The sequence below is a fragment of the Chiloscyllium plagiosum genome, unplaced genomic scaffold (genome assembly GCF_037043375.1).
Source record: "Chiloscyllium plagiosum isolate Xiang-an unplaced genomic scaffold, Cpla_swu_hap1 HiC_scaffold_3, whole genome shotgun sequence".
Taxonomy (NCBI): Eukaryota; Metazoa; Chordata; class Chondrichthyes; order Orectolobiformes; family Hemiscylliidae; genus Chiloscyllium; species Chiloscyllium plagiosum.
This window is the reverse complement of record NW_028270141.1, coordinates 124,734,998-124,751,370: the sequence shown is the minus strand read 5'-3', so window position 1 is coordinate 124,751,370 and position 16,373 is coordinate 124,734,998. Positions and strand designations below refer to the sequence as shown.

The 16,373-nt window shown below is 46.3% G+C and overlaps 1 protein-coding gene across 2 annotated transcripts in view; it reads left to right on the top strand.

The window, feature by feature from the left end:
* The first annotated feature begins 755 nt into the window (after positions 1-755).
* The window catches only part of LOC148151308 (EH domain-containing protein 3-like), a 53,911-nt gene continuing 38,293 nt past the window's right edge, over positions 756-16,373 (top strand). For both annotated transcript variants that reach the window (XR_015754420.1, XM_087983223.1), the window contains exon 1: positions 756-1,046. Coding sequence is in view for 1 of the 2 variants with exons in the window: in XM_087983223.1 (XP_087839349.1) it covers positions 820-1,046 (227 nt within the window). In the remaining variant the exon portion in view is untranslated. The remainder of the gene's footprint in view (positions 1,047-16,373) is intronic.

The following is a 16,373-nucleotide window of genomic DNA, read 5'->3' as shown; positions in this document are numbered from 1 at the left end:
GGTCTTATATTCACCACGTGGAATGTTCACTACCACCATGTGGAAGTTTTATTAACACCACTTGGATTTTATTATCACCACATGGAATTTTCACTACCACCATGTGGAAGTTTTGCTCGGGCAATTGCTACGTTCTATTCTTACTCACCTCTTACCCCACTGCGCAGTTTTCTTGACCAATTCTCCACATTTCCTTCATCCCTTTTTGACTCTGATCTCCTGTATCTGCAGTCCTCACTTTCTCCCAATTCAGTGTGTAGACCAGCAGGGGGTGAGAAGAAACAGTAAGCCTGAAGAAGGCTTACACCCAAAATGTTAACTTCTCCACCTCCTGATGCTGTCTGGCTTGCTGTGTTTTACTTTGGATTACAGCATCTGCGACTTGTTTCTCTGGATAATTTAGTGAAACTGGTTAGTTTATTTTAGTCTGACAACTCGGTGAAGCTGGCGAGTTCGTGAGATGAGGTGGCGATAGCTAGGTTGTTGGTTATCAAGGTTGCGAGAAGAAAGCAGGGGAGTGGGGCTGGGAAACGTCTCAGGCACGGCTGGCTGAGCAGACTGGATGGGCTGAACGGCCTCATTCCCGCTTCCCCTGAACCGCGCGTGCGGGATGAAGCCGTTGGTTGACGTCACTGGAAGAGGACGGCGCGCGGGGGCGGGAGCTGTCTCGAGCTGCGGCTCCTTAAAGCGGAGCGGCTTCGGGGAGACTTTCAGGAGGAGGGGCCGGGGGAGGGGGGTTCGGGCTTGAAGGAGGTTATTGTTGTCGCTGTAAACTGCTGCTTTAGTCTGGGTTTACACTTTCCCAGGTTATCCGGCAGCATGTTCAGCTGGCTGGGGGCGCATGACCGCGGCAAGAAGGATCCCGAGGTATTTCAGACGGTGACGGACGGCCTGAAGAAGCTCTACAAAAGCAAACTGCTTCCCCTGGAGGAACATTACCGCTTCCACGAGTTCCACTCGCCCGCCCTGGACAATGCGGATTTCGACAACAAGCCCATGCTGCTGCTGGTCGGTCAGTACTCCACCGGCAAGACCACCTTCATCAGGTGAGCACACACCAGCCGGACCCTCACTCACTCACTGTGCCCCCCTGGGTGAGAGGGAGAGGGTATTGCACAGGGAAATCAGGCTGCACTGACCCTCACTCACTCACTGTACCCCCCTGGGTGAGAGGGAGAGGGTATTGCACAGGGAAATCAGGCTGCACTGACCCTCACTCACTCACTGTCCCCCACACTCCTGCTGCCATTAGTGAAATCTGAAATCTGTCCCCAGGATGGAAATGTTGCTGTTTGGAGAAACCAGATTCCCCCTGTGTTCATCTTGGCCAGGGTAGAGGACTCACTGAAGAGAGAAATGGCTTTTTGCATCTGACTTTTATCTGTATTTAATATACACAGGGAATAGAATCAGACAGCAAGAATGCAGACGTTTTGGTCAAACTCCTCTGTGTTGACCAGGCATCCCAATCTGATCCCATTTGGCCTATATCCCTCTTGAGCCCTTGTTATTTGTGTTTCAGCTTGGCTTGTTAGTTCTGTCTACCTGACCTCTGGGGAATTTATAATTTCTGTTCTTCCTTCTCTACAGGGTTATTTGCCCTTCTGATCCTCCTGTCATGTTTATCTGCTCTCCAGTGTTGGATACTGTAGGGGGTGGGTCCTTGGGATGGTAGCATTTAGCCAGTTTCTGGTATGGTGACTGGTTCTAATGTAATCAGGCAGACAACTAATAATGAGAAAAGCTCATACTGTATGGGAGTAAGTCAAATAGTCAAGGTAGACAAGAGCTTGGCAGAGCATGAGGTGGGACTGATAAATTAGCATTGCATTTCAAGGCAAGAAGCCTGACAAACCAGATGAACTTGGGGCAGAGCTGGGGACGTGAGACTGAGATATCATAGCTATTATAGAAACGTGGGTCAGGGATGGGCAGGACTTGTCGTTTTAATGTTGAGGTATTAATGCTATGGGAGAGAAACAAAGGGGGTCAAGAGAAGATGGCATGTGGAGTGTTTCTTTTTGTTTGGGTCAGGATAGTACTATCCCTGTACTTAGGGAAATATTCCTGAATGATTTACCAGTGAAAGCATAGGTAGAAGGGTAGAACTGAGAAATAAAGGGACAATCACCTTGTTAGGATTGTATTATAGTGCCCCTCCCCCTGCCCCCCAATAATCAGTAGGAAATTGAAATGCAAATACGTAAAAGTATCCCTAGAATAATAGGGTTGTAATGGTGGGGGATTTTGACTTTTTCCAATCCTAGACTCGGTGTTAAGGGCTTGAATGGAGAGGCATTTTAAGGAAGTTCTCTTGTATGCACTTGATCAGTATGTAAATGTGAAGGGCTTTTGCCCGAAACGTCGATTTTGAAGCTCCTTGGATGCTGCCTGAACTGCTGTGCTCTTCCAGCACCACTAATCCAGAATCTGGTTTCCAGCATCTGCAGTCATTGTTTTTACCTCAGTATGTAAATGTTCTTACTTGAACAGGAGCAATAATCCCTTCAGTTGGGGAATGAGGCAGGGCAAATGACTGAGGTATCAGTGGGAGAGCGCATGGGGCAACTTATCATAATTCTAATAAAGCTCCTATGGAAAAGGAGAAAGTGAGGTCTGCAGATGCTGGAGATCAGAGCTGGAAATGTGTTGCTGGAAAAACGCAGCAGGTCAGGCAGCATCCAGGGAACAGGAGAATCGACGTTTCGGGCATAAGCCCTTCTTCAGGAATGAGGAAAGTTTGTCCAGCAGGCTAAGATAAAAGGTAGGGAGGAGGGACTTGGGGGAGGGGCGTCGGAAATGTGATAGGTGGAAAGAGGTCAAGGTGAGGGTGATAGGTAAGACTGGGTTGGGGGCAGAGAGGTCGGGAAGAAGATTGCAGGTTAGGAAGGTGGTGCTGAATTTGATGGATTTGACTGAGACAGGGTGGGGGGAGGGGAAATGAGGAAACTGGTGAAATCCGAGTTCATCCCTTGTGGTTGGAGGGTTCCTAGGTGGAAGATGAGGCGTTCTTCCTCCAACTGTCGTTTTGTTGTGGTCTGACTATGGAGTCCAAGGACCTGCATATCCTTGGTGGAGTGGGAGGGGGAATTGAAATGTTGAGCCACCGGGTGGTTGGGTTGGTTGGTCCGGGTGTCCCAGAGGTGTTCTTCTTCAAGGACCGCAATTCCCCCCCCCCCCCCCGACGTGGTCGACGATGCCCTCCACCGCATCTCTTCCACTTCCCGCTCCTCTGCCCTTGAACCCCGCCCCTCCAACCGCCACCAGGACAGAACCCCACTGGTCCTCACCTACCACCCCACCAATCTCCATGTACAGCGCATCATCCGCCGTCATTTCCGCCACCTCCAAACGGACCCCACCACCAAGGATATATTTCCCTCCCCTCCCCTATCAGCATTCCGTAAAGACCACTCCCTCCGTGACTCCCTCGTCAGATCCACACCCCCACCAACCCAACCTCCACTCCCGGCACCTTCCCCTGCAACCGCAGGAGGTGCAAGACTTGCACCCATACCTACCCCCCTCACCTCCCTCCAAGGCCCAAAAGGAAACTTCCATATCCGCCACAGATTCACCTGCACCTCCACACACACATTATCTATTGCATCCTCTGCACCCGATGTGGCCTCCTCTATATTGGGGAGACAGGCCGGCTACTTGCGGAGCGTTTCAGAGAACACCTCTGGGACACCCGGACCAACCAACCCAACCACCCGGTGGCTCAACATTTCAATTCCCCCTCCCACTCCACCAAGGATATGCAGGTCCTTGGACTCCTCCATCGTCAGACCACAACAAAACGACGGTTGGAGGAAGAACGCCTCATCTTCCGCCTAGGAACCCTCCAACCACAAGGGATGAACTCTGATTTCACCAGTTTCCTCATTTTCCCCCCCCCCCCCCCCCCCACCTTGTCTCAGTCAAATCCATCAAATTCAGCACCGCCTTCCTAACCTGCAATCTTCTTCCCGACCTCTCCGCCCCCACCCCAGTCTGACCTATCACCCTCACCTTGACCTCTTTCCACCTATCACATTTCCGACGCCCCTCCCCCAAGTCCCTCCTCCCTACCTTTTATCTTAGCCTGCTGGTCAAACTTTCCTCATTCCTGAAGAAGGGCTTATGCCCGAAACGTCGATTCTCCTGTTCCCTGGATGCTGCCTGACCTGCTGCGCTTTTCCAGCAACACATTTTCAGCTCTGATCTCCAGCATTTGCAGACCTCACTTTCTCCATTAAATGGAGAGCACTTGGCCCATTGTATACCTGGAACACACAGACAAACGGACATTGGAGATAAAGTCAAATAGTTAGTGGGTGGGGAATTGGCTTTCAGTCCAGCAATATTCTGGGTGCAGTCACACTAACATCTTGTGCAGTTCCAGAACCTCCTCCCAGATTTGAACCAGCATTTTGTTTGGAATAAATATATAAAAAATGCCATTTACTCTACCCACCTTGTTTCCTGCATCAAAGCACTGTTTCACATTTCCTTGACTCTCAAATTCAAAATAAAGATCCCAAGAGTTTGGGGTGGATGTGAAGGGATAGGAGAACTTGAGCTGGTTTAGGCTGCCGCAAACTGGTTGCCCTGTTGCTGTTCTCTACACTAACTTTAAAATTCAGGTGGTGAGTCCCACTGTCATGTCAACAAGTGACTGGGACAGATGAGCCAAAGAGGAATTCAACAAAAGCTGTAACGCAATGAACCCCAGGTTGCGCTAATCCTCTTGCAGCCTGCCAATGGAACCTGACCAAGTTTACTGACAAGAAACTGGTGTTTACTTGATTAAGACTAAACAAAAACAAATATATTAATCAAAGTGTATTCAGTCTGCAGTATTACATTGCTCTAGTCATTTGTAGTCAATGTAATACATTTAGTCACCATGTGATTGACTCCGCTCATTCACCAAGATACATTGTTGGACTTAGTCCTTGGAAATGAGTTGGGCCAATTTGGATGATGTGGTAGTGGGAGACAGGAGACAATGATCATTGGAGCTGGTGCTACAAGATGGTGTTGGAGAATGACATGCAGCAATCCAGGGTGAGAAAAACATTTGACAAGAAAGCTGGCCCGATTGACTGGAACAAAGAGGATGGCAGGAAAACCAGGAACTGAAATGGGCTACCTTCCAAAAAGAGATGGTTGAGGTCCAGTTAAAGTATGTTCCCTCCAAACAGGAGAAGGTAGGACAAAAATAGAGTCCCTCAATCAGAAAGGAGGTAGAAAGCAACACGGGCAAGAAAAGTGCTTCTAAATAAGGTGTATGGCGGAAAATACAGTTAAGAAGCTGTTGGCATATTAAAGGTTCAGAGGAGAGGCAAAAAAAGCATATTATGACAAAAACTAGCAGCTAGCCAAGAGGAATCCCACTCTTCAATAGAGAGATGAGATCAAGAAAGAATAGAACTGATTAGAGACCAGAAAGAGGATTTACAAGGAGGGAGGTGGTATGGCTGAGGTGTGAAATGAACTCTTGGCATCTATCTTTAACAGAAGAGGAGGATGTTGCCCAGGCCATGGTGACAGAGGAGGGAACATGGTCACAAGAGGGTTCAAATAGGGTCCGGAGATACAAGCTGTGGTTAATGTCTGGTCCTTTTGATTTAATTTTTTTTCTGAAGCGGTACAAACATGAGAATGCCACTGTACTGGAAAGACTAGGAAAGTAGATTAAACCATTGGGAGGTGCTGCCATATAGAGAATGATGCACCCACCAGCAGGTCCTGGGGCAGCTTCCATGCAGTTAAGTCTATTGAATGGACTCTCCGCTCAAATGATGCTGAGTGTGCTACATTGCACAGGGCGTACAAGAGAGATAAATGTTACTGTAGTCCTCCGTCTGAATATCTTGTTCTGAGCCTTACTGTGATATGCCTGTAGTGCTCATAAACAAAGCTTTTCACTGTACTTTGTACACATGACAATAAATCAATTACCTGGATCCAGCAGTTTTCTGAACCTCCACTAATCTGAGTAACACTGAACTGGATTGAGAAACTACCTTTCTCCTCATCCCCTCTACTATGTCCAGTGTCTCCTTATCAGGAAAAGGGAATATTCTATTGCCCATGTAGAGAGTGGAGTTTTCATCCTGACCCTGTTGTTCCTTACAGCAGTAACCAGTGTTCACCGCTTCCACTCTCTTCCCTCTTTCTGGTTCCGAGGCCACTCCAATTCAAATTTGAGGTGTCTATAGTGTGACTGGGAACTCGTGACGAATTCTAAATGCATGAGGAATGTGTCTGGCACTTTCTGGTTCCACTTATAAGATCCTTCCCCCTCCAGACTCCATTCCACACCCGTCTTCTTCCTCTCACTTACCCCTCCTGTTCCTGAGCCTCCAAGCAAGCTCCCACTTTCCTGCCCCCTTTCGTTGTGCTGCAGAGTTCAACAAGTGCAACCTCTGACCTCAGACACAAGAGCACAAAGGTGACTGTTGTTTGTCACTTTTAAATAAACATCAGATGCCTCGTGATTCTCATATGTACCTAACTTTCAGATGAAGGTGTAACATCATTATAAAAGGGGCTCACGATAACGAGTAATGATGGGATACAAATCAGTTTCCTGCTCACAAACTAATCTGACACAAACACAACATTGAGTGAATCGCAGAACAAGAATTCATCTTGGAATGGAGAATTTTTAGTACCTATCTCATTACATCAGCCTGTGGCCATATTTTCCACTCCTTCAGAACTCATGAAATTTCCTTGAGTGTGCCTGTGATCAGGTTCACCCAGTAAATGTCTTGTTCTTCCTGCAGCTCCCAGTGTATATTTGAATGTTAACTGATCCATGATAAATCCATTATAGAGAACCGGCGACAAAACAAATAACATACAGGAGTTCTTCCAGATGCTGTGATGAAAGACTCAATTTTTACAAATGGTGAACACTGTTTAAACACTTTCCAGTAATTAAATAATTCAGTGTGGGACTCGCTCAGAATGAGTGTGTTAGAGAATGATTTGAAATCTAACCACTGCATGATTTTACATGTAACAACTTCAGTACTTTGTAATTAGGATATGTTGCAGACCGCAATGAGCTCATGTACAGAGTGGTCATTCTGGAATTATATCTGGCACCAGATCCTCCTTAATCCCCATGTGGGAATAAATCATTTTTAACAATTACAACAGAGAAATTTTGCTGTAGTGATTAATCTTTGTTTCCCAATGAAAGACATGGCACCCATGGACAATTGACTTTCACCCCTGTAAGTACTGTGTATGAAGACTTTAAGCTCATGTCACAAAAATGTCCAGAAATTGGTCTGAAATGAATCTGAAACTCTATCCAATAATTTGGATTTGAAGAGGAATCCTCATTACAAAGACTATTAAAATGAACAAGCAGTCAGGACTGCTCTGTCAGGGCCAGACCAACCAGAGCTGGAACCAAATTCTGGTTAATGTGTGGCTGGAAAACCACATAGTTCTTCCATATTGGGTTGAGGGAATGGAGAGGAACATGGCAGATGGAACAGGATTTTGGGAAATGTGATGGGAGCAAAATATGGACCAAATAAACAAGTGGAATGTTTTGAATTGGTGAGTGACTGGAAAATGTTGGTGTTCAGAACGGCGTGAATGTCCTTTTTGTGAACCGTGGAAAGTTAATGGATAGGTTCAGCAAGCTGTTAGAGAAACAAATTGTCTTATATCCTTTTGTTACGACGAGAGTGGAGAGAAAAGAAAGTTTGCATCAATTGTAGTGGGGATGGGCTCCAGGGGAGTGAGGGGGTTATAGTGCCTGGGATTGAAGGGTATATTGTCAGGTAAGTGAGAAAAAGCTTGGGCTCCATCAAGGGACCAGTTTGTAGTTAGGGAAATGTTGGTTCAGCTGGGTCAAATTTGGAGGGGAGTGGGACTGATGGATCTGGTGGGGTCGAGAGGAAGGTGGTGATGTGTTGAAGAGGCAGTGTCGGGTTCAGAGGTTCAAGGAATGGGGTGTGGTGCTACCAGGTCTGGAAGGAGAAGTCGGTTCTACCTGGGTCACTTTGGGTGGGGCTTCACATTATTGAGGCGGGGGGGGGAGCTGTGTATTGTGTGCTGATGGAGAAATGCAGGCGGTTGTCAATTCTAATCCTGTTGGCAGGATTAGGGGGTGTCTGTTCAGGGGCAGCTTTTGGTTGTAATGGAGTTGGGTCGAATAAGGTTTAAATCCTAGGCAAATGGAAGGGTTGTTCTTTTGCTGGTGATGGAGTGGCGGGAAGTATCAATTCCAATGGGACTGTGGTAGTGAAGGGGAGTAGTGGGTCAGTAATGAGGTATTGGCAGACTCCTGGGATTGGTGGGGAGTTGAAAGCATTTTGGGTCCAGCTGGGTCAGTTTGTCCAGTCTGCCTGGGTCATGTCGGGGATGTTATCGGATTGAGGGGAACAGCGGAAGTTGTTAGTGACAATGACTGGTTCACAAATGGTATTTTGAGGCCAACTTTGATGTTACTCAGGCCGAAAAAACTTGAATGAAGAGTAAATGCTTGGTTAGGGATATCGTGACTGACTGTCAGTAGATGGCAGTATTTATAAACAGGATTGAAAATTTGTTGCTGGAAAAGCGCAGCAGGTCAGGCAGCATCCAAGGAGCAGGAGAATCGACGTTTCGGGCATGAGCCCTTCTTCAGGAATGAGGAAAGTGTGTCCAGCAGGCTAAGATAAAAGGTAGGGAGGAGGGACTTGGGGGAGGGGCATTGGAAATGTGATAGGTGGAAGGAGGTTAAGGTGAGGGTGATAGGCCGGAGTGGAGGTGGGGGCGGAGAGGTCGGGAAGAAGATTGCAGGTTAGGAAGGTGGTGCTGAGTTTGAGGGTTGGGACTGAGACAAGGTGGGGGGAGGGGAAATGAGGAAACTGGAGAAATCTGAGTTCATCCCTTGTGGTTGGAGGGTTCCTAGGCGGAAGATGAGGCGCTCTTCCTCCAGCCGTCGTGTTGCTATGGTCTGGCGATGGAGGAGTCCAAGGACCTGCATGTCCTTGGTGGAGTGGGAGGGGGAGTTGAAGTGTTGAGCCACGGGGTGGTTGGGTTGGTTGGTCCGGGTGTCCCAGAGGTGTTCTCTGAAACGTTCTGCAAGTAGGCGGCCTGTCTCCCCAATATAGACGAGGCCACATCGGGTGCAGTGGATGCAGTTAATGATGTGTGTGGAGGTACAGGTGAATTTGTGGCAGATATGGAAGGATCCCTTGGGGCCTTGGAGCGAAGTAAGGGGGGAGGTGTGGGTGCAAGTTTTGCATTTCTTGCGGTTGCAGGGGAAGAGGTTGGGTTGATGGGGGGTGTGGACCTGACGAGAGAGTCACGGGAGTGGTCTTTTCGGAACGCTGATAGGGGATGGGAGGGAAATATATCCGTGGTGGTGGGGTCCGTTTGGAGGTGGCATAAATGACGGCGGATGATACCATGTATATGGTGGTTGGTGGGATGGTAGTTGAGGACCAGGAGGACTAGTTCCAATACCGTACAACCCAGATGGGCTCCTTCATCAAAGACCGCAATTTCCCCCCAGACATGATCGGCGATGCTCTCCACCGCATCTCCTCCACTTCCCATTCCTCCGCCCTTGAGTCCCGCCCCTCCAATCGCCACCAGGACAGAACCCCACTGGTCCTCAACTACCACCCCACCAACCTCCATATACATGGTATCCGTCGTCATTTCCGCCACCTCCAAACGGACCCCACCACCAGGGATATATTTCCCTCCCCTCCCCTATCAGCGTTCCGAAAAGACCACTCCCTCCGTGACTCCCTCGTCAGGTCCACACCCCCCATCAACCCAACCTCCACTCCCGGCACCTTCCCCTGCAACCGCAAGAAACCTTTTATCTTAGCCTGCTGGACACACTTTCCTCATTCCTGAAGAAGGGCTCATGCCCGAAACGTCAATTCTCCTGCTCCTTGGATACTGCCTGACCTGCGCTTTTCCAGCAACACATTTTTAGCTCTGATCTCCAGCATCTGCTGTCCTCACTTTGTCTTTTATAAACAGGATCCCAGGATTCTGAGATGGGCCATTGGAGGAATTGGTCGAATTCCCAATATGGGCACATGTATATAGAACATTACAGCACAGTACAGGCCCTTCGGCCCTTGATGTTGCGCCGATCTGTCATACAAATCTGAAGCCCATCTAACCTACACTATTCCATATACGTCCATATGCTTGTCCAATGATGACTTAAATGTACTTAAAGTTGGCGATTCTACTAGCGTTGCAGGCAAAGCATTCCGTACCCTTACTACTCTCCGAGTAAAGAAACTACCTCTGACATCTGTACTGTATCTATCACTCCTCAATTTAAAGCTATGCCCCCTCGTGCTCACCATCACCATTCTTGGAAAAAGGCTCTCCCTGTCCACCCTATCTAACCCTCTGATTATCTTATATGTCTCTATTAAGTCGCCTTTCAACCCTCTTCTCTCTAACGAAAACAGCCTCAAGTCCCTCAGCCTTTCCTCATAAGGCCTTCCCTTCATACCAAGCAACATCCTAGTAAATCTCCTCTAATCTGTCTAACGAACAGTTATTCTATTCACTAGTAGGCAGGTATAATGGTACACCTTTCTGTAGGTAAGGAGACCAGAATTATACAATGTGCAGTTTGGGCAAGACCGAACAATTTCAGAATTAAGCACATCTCACTGTTCAATATGTACAAAAAAGCTTTCAGAAAAAGTTCATTCCAATTTCTGTGTAAAACATGTTTGTATTAATCCACCTTTTTATTTTATTCTATTTGATGAAAAAGATTTTTCAAGGTTTCTGACGTCTTGTTCAAACTCCTTCAGGAAATCAAATACTAGTTCTTCATATTCTTTCCATTCAAATTAACTGTGAGAAGTCCTGCAATGGAATTAAGAATATATACATTTAATTCTAATTTCTTGTGACAAAACCTGTCTGGATCTGAGTAGATTAACAGGGCAATAAGAACACGAGTCAGTCTTCCAGTCTTTTGAGAACCCTCCATCATGCAGTTCAATTGTGATTACAGAAACAGAATTAATAGGCGATCAGAATGGACAGTCCTGTGGCTGATAAGGGGATGTATTTTTGTGAGGTGTTGCAATAAATGGATTGTCACTTCAGAAAATTGAACAAGGAAATTTTGGGTGTGCCAATATTTGAAGGAAGCATTACTTGAGATAGTAACTAGCAAAGCAAATGGAATATTGAGTTTATACTGAGAGGATGGAATACAGAATGAGGGAGGTTTTGCTGAACCACAGTGGAAGTCTGGAATTGCCCCAACTTGAGCATTGAATCCATTGATCAGCATTTTAGGAAATATGTGAGTGTCCTTGAGGTTGCAAAGAGGTTTTATGAAAATGGTTTCACAAAGGAGGACTAAGCAACTGATAAGGAACAAGGAAATTGAATATGAATGAAATCTGTTTTTTAAAAAAAATGGACTACAAAAACCCATCTACTTTACTCTGCCATTCAATGAGGTCACGGCTGATCAAATAATAAGACCGTAAGACATTGGAGCATAAATTAGACGACTCAGCCATCAAGTCTGCTCCACCATTCAATCATGGTTGATCAGTTTCTCAACCCCATTCTCCTGCTTTCTCCCCATAATCCTTGATACTCAAGAACCTAATAAGACCATAAGACATAATGCTCAATTCCACTTTTCTGTCTTTTTCCCGATAAGCCTAAATTCGGTTGCTGTTTAAAAATCTGTCTATCATAGACTTGAATGAACTTAATGACCCAGCCTCTGCAGTCATTCTTTCCCTCTGAGAGAAATAGTTCTTGCTCCTCTCCAGGTTAAAATATAACAGCTAACTAATTGCTTGTTGACCCCGAAAGCAATGACCCATCATGGGCTTTCCACTGGAAATAATTTTCATTTGTGCACATTACTCCCGTTGTAATGAAGGAGCACTCTCTACCAACTTTCCGACTGGAAAAGATGCACAAGAGATCAGGTAAGGTTAGCAGTTTTCTTTCTTAACTACATTCGTGAACCAATAGTTTATTTCCTGACAATCGGCAATGATATCATCATTGTGATGATTAGACTCCAGATACTTATTGAACTCAAATTCCACCATTTCCTGTGGCAGGTTTGGAATCCGGATCCCCAGAATGTTAACTGGGTTTTTTTTTGGGTTAATGGACATCACTGAAGGCAGACAAATGCCAGAAATGTTTCAGACTACAGATAACCGGTATTAATCAAGAAACTCTGAATGTTCTGGGGACCTGGGTTCAAACCCTGCCAAGGCAGATGGTAGAATTTGAATTCTGTCTATTTTTGTGGAGTTAGAAATGTACTGATGACCATGAAACCATTGTCGATTGTCAAAAAAACCCATCTGGTTCATTAATGTCCTTCAGAGAAGACAATCTGCCATCCTCACCTCACGTGACTTTCAACCCACAGCAATGTCGTTGACTTGTGCTGCTATCTGAATTGGCCAATCAAGCCATTAAGTTGGATCAATTGCTACAAACTCTGAAGGAAATGTAACTGGACTGACAACCTGGCATTGACCTAGGCATCTGAAATGACTGGCAGAAACTGGCCTGTTGACTCTGCAAAGTCTTCCTCGCTAACATCTGGAGGTTAGGGCCCAAATTCGGAGCTGTCTCTCACACTAGTCAAGCAAAAGCTAACATGGTCATTGTCTGTGAGGTATGATTCAGTGACAATGTACTAGACACCATCATGATCCCTAGATATGTCCTGTAACAAACCCCGCAGAGGGGCTTGCCCTGGAAGTCTGAAAGATTGACTCAGTACCCAATGAAGTCTCATGACTTCAGGTTAAACATGGGCAAAGAAACCTCTTGCTAATTATCATGTACTGTCTTCTCTCGGCTAATGAATCGATAGTTCTCCACGATGAACAATTCTTGGAGGAAGCAGTTAGAATTACAAAGGCACAATCTTACTCTGGGTGGGAAATTTCAATGTCCATCCAAGAGTGGCTCAGCAGTAGCACTACTGATTGTGCTGGTCAGATCCTGAAGGATGTAGTTGCAAGATTGGGTCTACAGCAGATGGTGAGGGAACCAACAAGAGCAAGAAACAGACCTCATTCTGACCAATCTGCCAGTCACACCTCTCCATGGCAATTGGCAAGAGTGACCACTGCACAGCCCTTGTGGAGACAAAATCCCACCTTCACATTGAGAATAGCTTCTACAATGCTGTGTGGCACTTAACACAATGCTAAATGGCAAATCCACCAACTCAAGACTCTGCATCCATGAGGTGCTATGTGCCATCAACAGCAGAATTGTACTCCCGGAACAATTTGCGATCTCATCGCCCAGTATATTCCCCACTCAACCATTACCGTCAAGCCAGGAGATCAACTTTGGTTGAACCTGAGCTATAGATCAGGTGATGGAAGAGGTAGTGAACAGGCAGATATGGCATGGGGGAAGTCTGAGAGGAGAGCTTGGCACTTGATAGGGCAAAGCCCTGTAATATTGTGGCTATTATGGAGACTTGGATATCATAGGGGCAGGAATGGTTGTTAGATGTTCCAGGGTTTAGATAATTTCAAAAGGAATGGGGGTGAGATAAAAGAGGTGGAGGAGTGGCTTGGCTAATCAGCAATAGTATCACAGTTGCAGAAAGGGAGATCATGTAGGAGGGTTTGTCTATAAAGTCAGTGTGGGTGGAAGTCCGAAACAAGATAGGAGCAGCCGCTTTATTTGGGAGCTTTCTACAGGACCCCCAATACCAACAGAGATATGGAAGAGCAGATGGGAGGCAGATTTTGGAAATGTGCAGAACTAACATGGGTGACTTTAACTTCCCAATATTGATTGGAACCTGCTTAGTTCAAATAGTTTGGATGGAGCAGTTTTTGTCAGGTGTCCAGGAAGGGTTCCTGATGTAATAGGCCGACTAGAGGGGAGGCCATATTGGATTTGGTGCCAGGTGTCAGCTCTCTGTGGGAAAGCATTTTAGTGATAGTGATCACATCTCTATGACCTTTACTATACTCTTGGAGAGGGTTAGGAGCAGACTGTGTGGGAAAGTATTTAATTGAGGGGAGGGGTAATTTGCAATATTAGTCAGGAACTGGGGTGCCAAATTTGAGAACAGATGTTCTCTGGGAAATGCGCAACAGAAATATGGAGGTTGTTTAGGAAGCACCTACTGATAGTGCTGGGTAGGTTTATCTCACTGAGGCGAGGAAAAGATGGGAGGTTGAAAGAACCTTGGGTGACAAGGGATGTGGGGCATCTAGTCAAGAGGAAGAAGGGTGCTTACTTAAGATTGAGGGGGCAAGGATCATTCAGGACTTTTAGAGGTTTACAAGGGAGTGAGGAAGGAACTGAGGAATGGACTCAGGAGAGCTAAAAGGGGGCATGATAAAGCTTTAGTGGGTAGGATTAAGGGAAGCCCTAAGGTGTTCTATGCTTATGTAAGGAACAAGAGGATGGCCAGAGTGAGGTTAGGACTGATCAGGGATAGTGGAGGGAACTTGTGCCTAGAGTTGGAGGAGGTAAGGGACGTTCTTACTGAATACTTTGTTTCAGTATTCACTACTGAAAGGGACCTTGACATTTCTGAGGACAGCGTGAAACAGACTGATATGCTAGAACAAGTTGATGTTAGGAAAGAGGATGTGTTGAAAATTTTGAAGAACATAAGGATGGTTTGTACCCTGGGCCAGACAGGATATACCATAGGTTACTACAGGAATCGAGGGAATAGTTTGCTGCACCATTGGCAATGATCTTTGCATCCTCACTGTCGACTGGAGTAGTACCAGATGATTGTAGGTTCAATAATGTAATTCCCTTGTTCAAGAAAAGGAATTAGGATAATCCTGGAAATTACAGACCAGTCAGTAGTGGGCAAAGTTTTTTGAGAGGGTTCTGAGACACAGGATTTATGATCTCTAATCAAACTATGGTTTTCCAAGTAATCAGCATGGCTTTGTGAGGGGCAGATCGTGCCTGACAAACCTTATTGAATTCTTTTGAAGATGTGACAAAACGTGTTGATGAAGGTAGAGCAGTGGATGTGGTGTACATGGATTTTAGCATGGTAGGCTCATTCAGAAAGTAAGGAGGGATGGTATATAGGGAAACTTGTCTGTCTGGTTACAGAATTAGCTGGCCCATAGAAGACAGCAAGTGGTAGTAGGTGGAAGGTATTCAGCCTGGAGCTTGGTGACGAGTATTCCTCTTTTGTGATTTTTATAAATGAGTTGGATGAATAAGTTGAAGAGTGGGTTAGTAAGTTTGCCGATGACATGAAGGTTGGTGGAGTTGATAGTGTGGTGGGCTGTTGTAGGTTGCAATGAGATATTGACAATGCAGAACTGGGCTGATAAGTGGCAGGTAGAGTTCAACTTAGAAAAATGTAAAGTCATTCACTTTTTGGAAGGTCGAATTTGAATGCAAAATGCATGGTTAATGGCAGGATTCTTGGCAGTGTGGAGGAATAGAGGTATCTTGGGATCCATATCCATAGTTCCCTCAAAGTTGCCACCAAGGTTGATTGGGTTGTTAAGAATGCAGATGGTGTGTTGGCTTTCATTCACATGGGGATTGAGTTTAAGAACCGTGAAGTTATGCTGCACCTCTATAGAATGCTGGTTAGGCTACACTTGGAGTATTGTGTTCAGTTCTGGTTGCTTCATTACGGAAAAGATGTGAAAGCTTTAGAGAGGGTGCAGAGAAGATTTACCAGGGTGGGTGGGTGCAGGTTTTGCACTTCCTGTGGTGGCAGGGGAGAGTGGCTTGTTAGGGGGCGTGGACCTGACCAGGTAGTCTTTGGATTAGTGGTGCTGGAAGAGCACAGCAGTTCAGGCAGCATCCGAGGAGCAGGAACGGTCTTTGCGGAAAGGGATGGGGAGGGAAATATATTCCTGGTGGTGGTGTCCTTTTGTAGGTGCGAAAATGTCGGCGGAGGTTGGTGTGGTGGAAGGTGAGGACCAGGGAGTTCTGTCCTTGTTGCGGTTGGAGGGTGAAGTTCGAGGGCCGAGATGTGGGATGTGGATGAGCTGGTTGAAAATGCCTTCCAATGCAAGTGGGAGTGGAAATTTGGTGTTTGAAGGAGGAGGCCATCTGGTGCTCTGTGGTGGAACTGGTCCTCCTGGGAACAGATGCGGAGGAGGAGGAATTGGGAATACTGGATAGCATTTTTGCAGGAAATCGGGTGGGAGGAGGTGTAATCCAGGTAGCTGTGGGAGTCGGTGGGTTTGTAGAAAATGTCAGTGTTGAGTTGGTCACCGTTGATGGAGAGGTCCGCGAAGGAGAGGGTAGTGTCAGAGATGGGCCCGGTGAATTTAAGTCTAGATTGGAGTGGTGCTGGAAAAGCACAGCAGGTCAGGCAGCATTCGAGGAGCAGGAAAATCCCTTCAGGAAATTTGTAATGT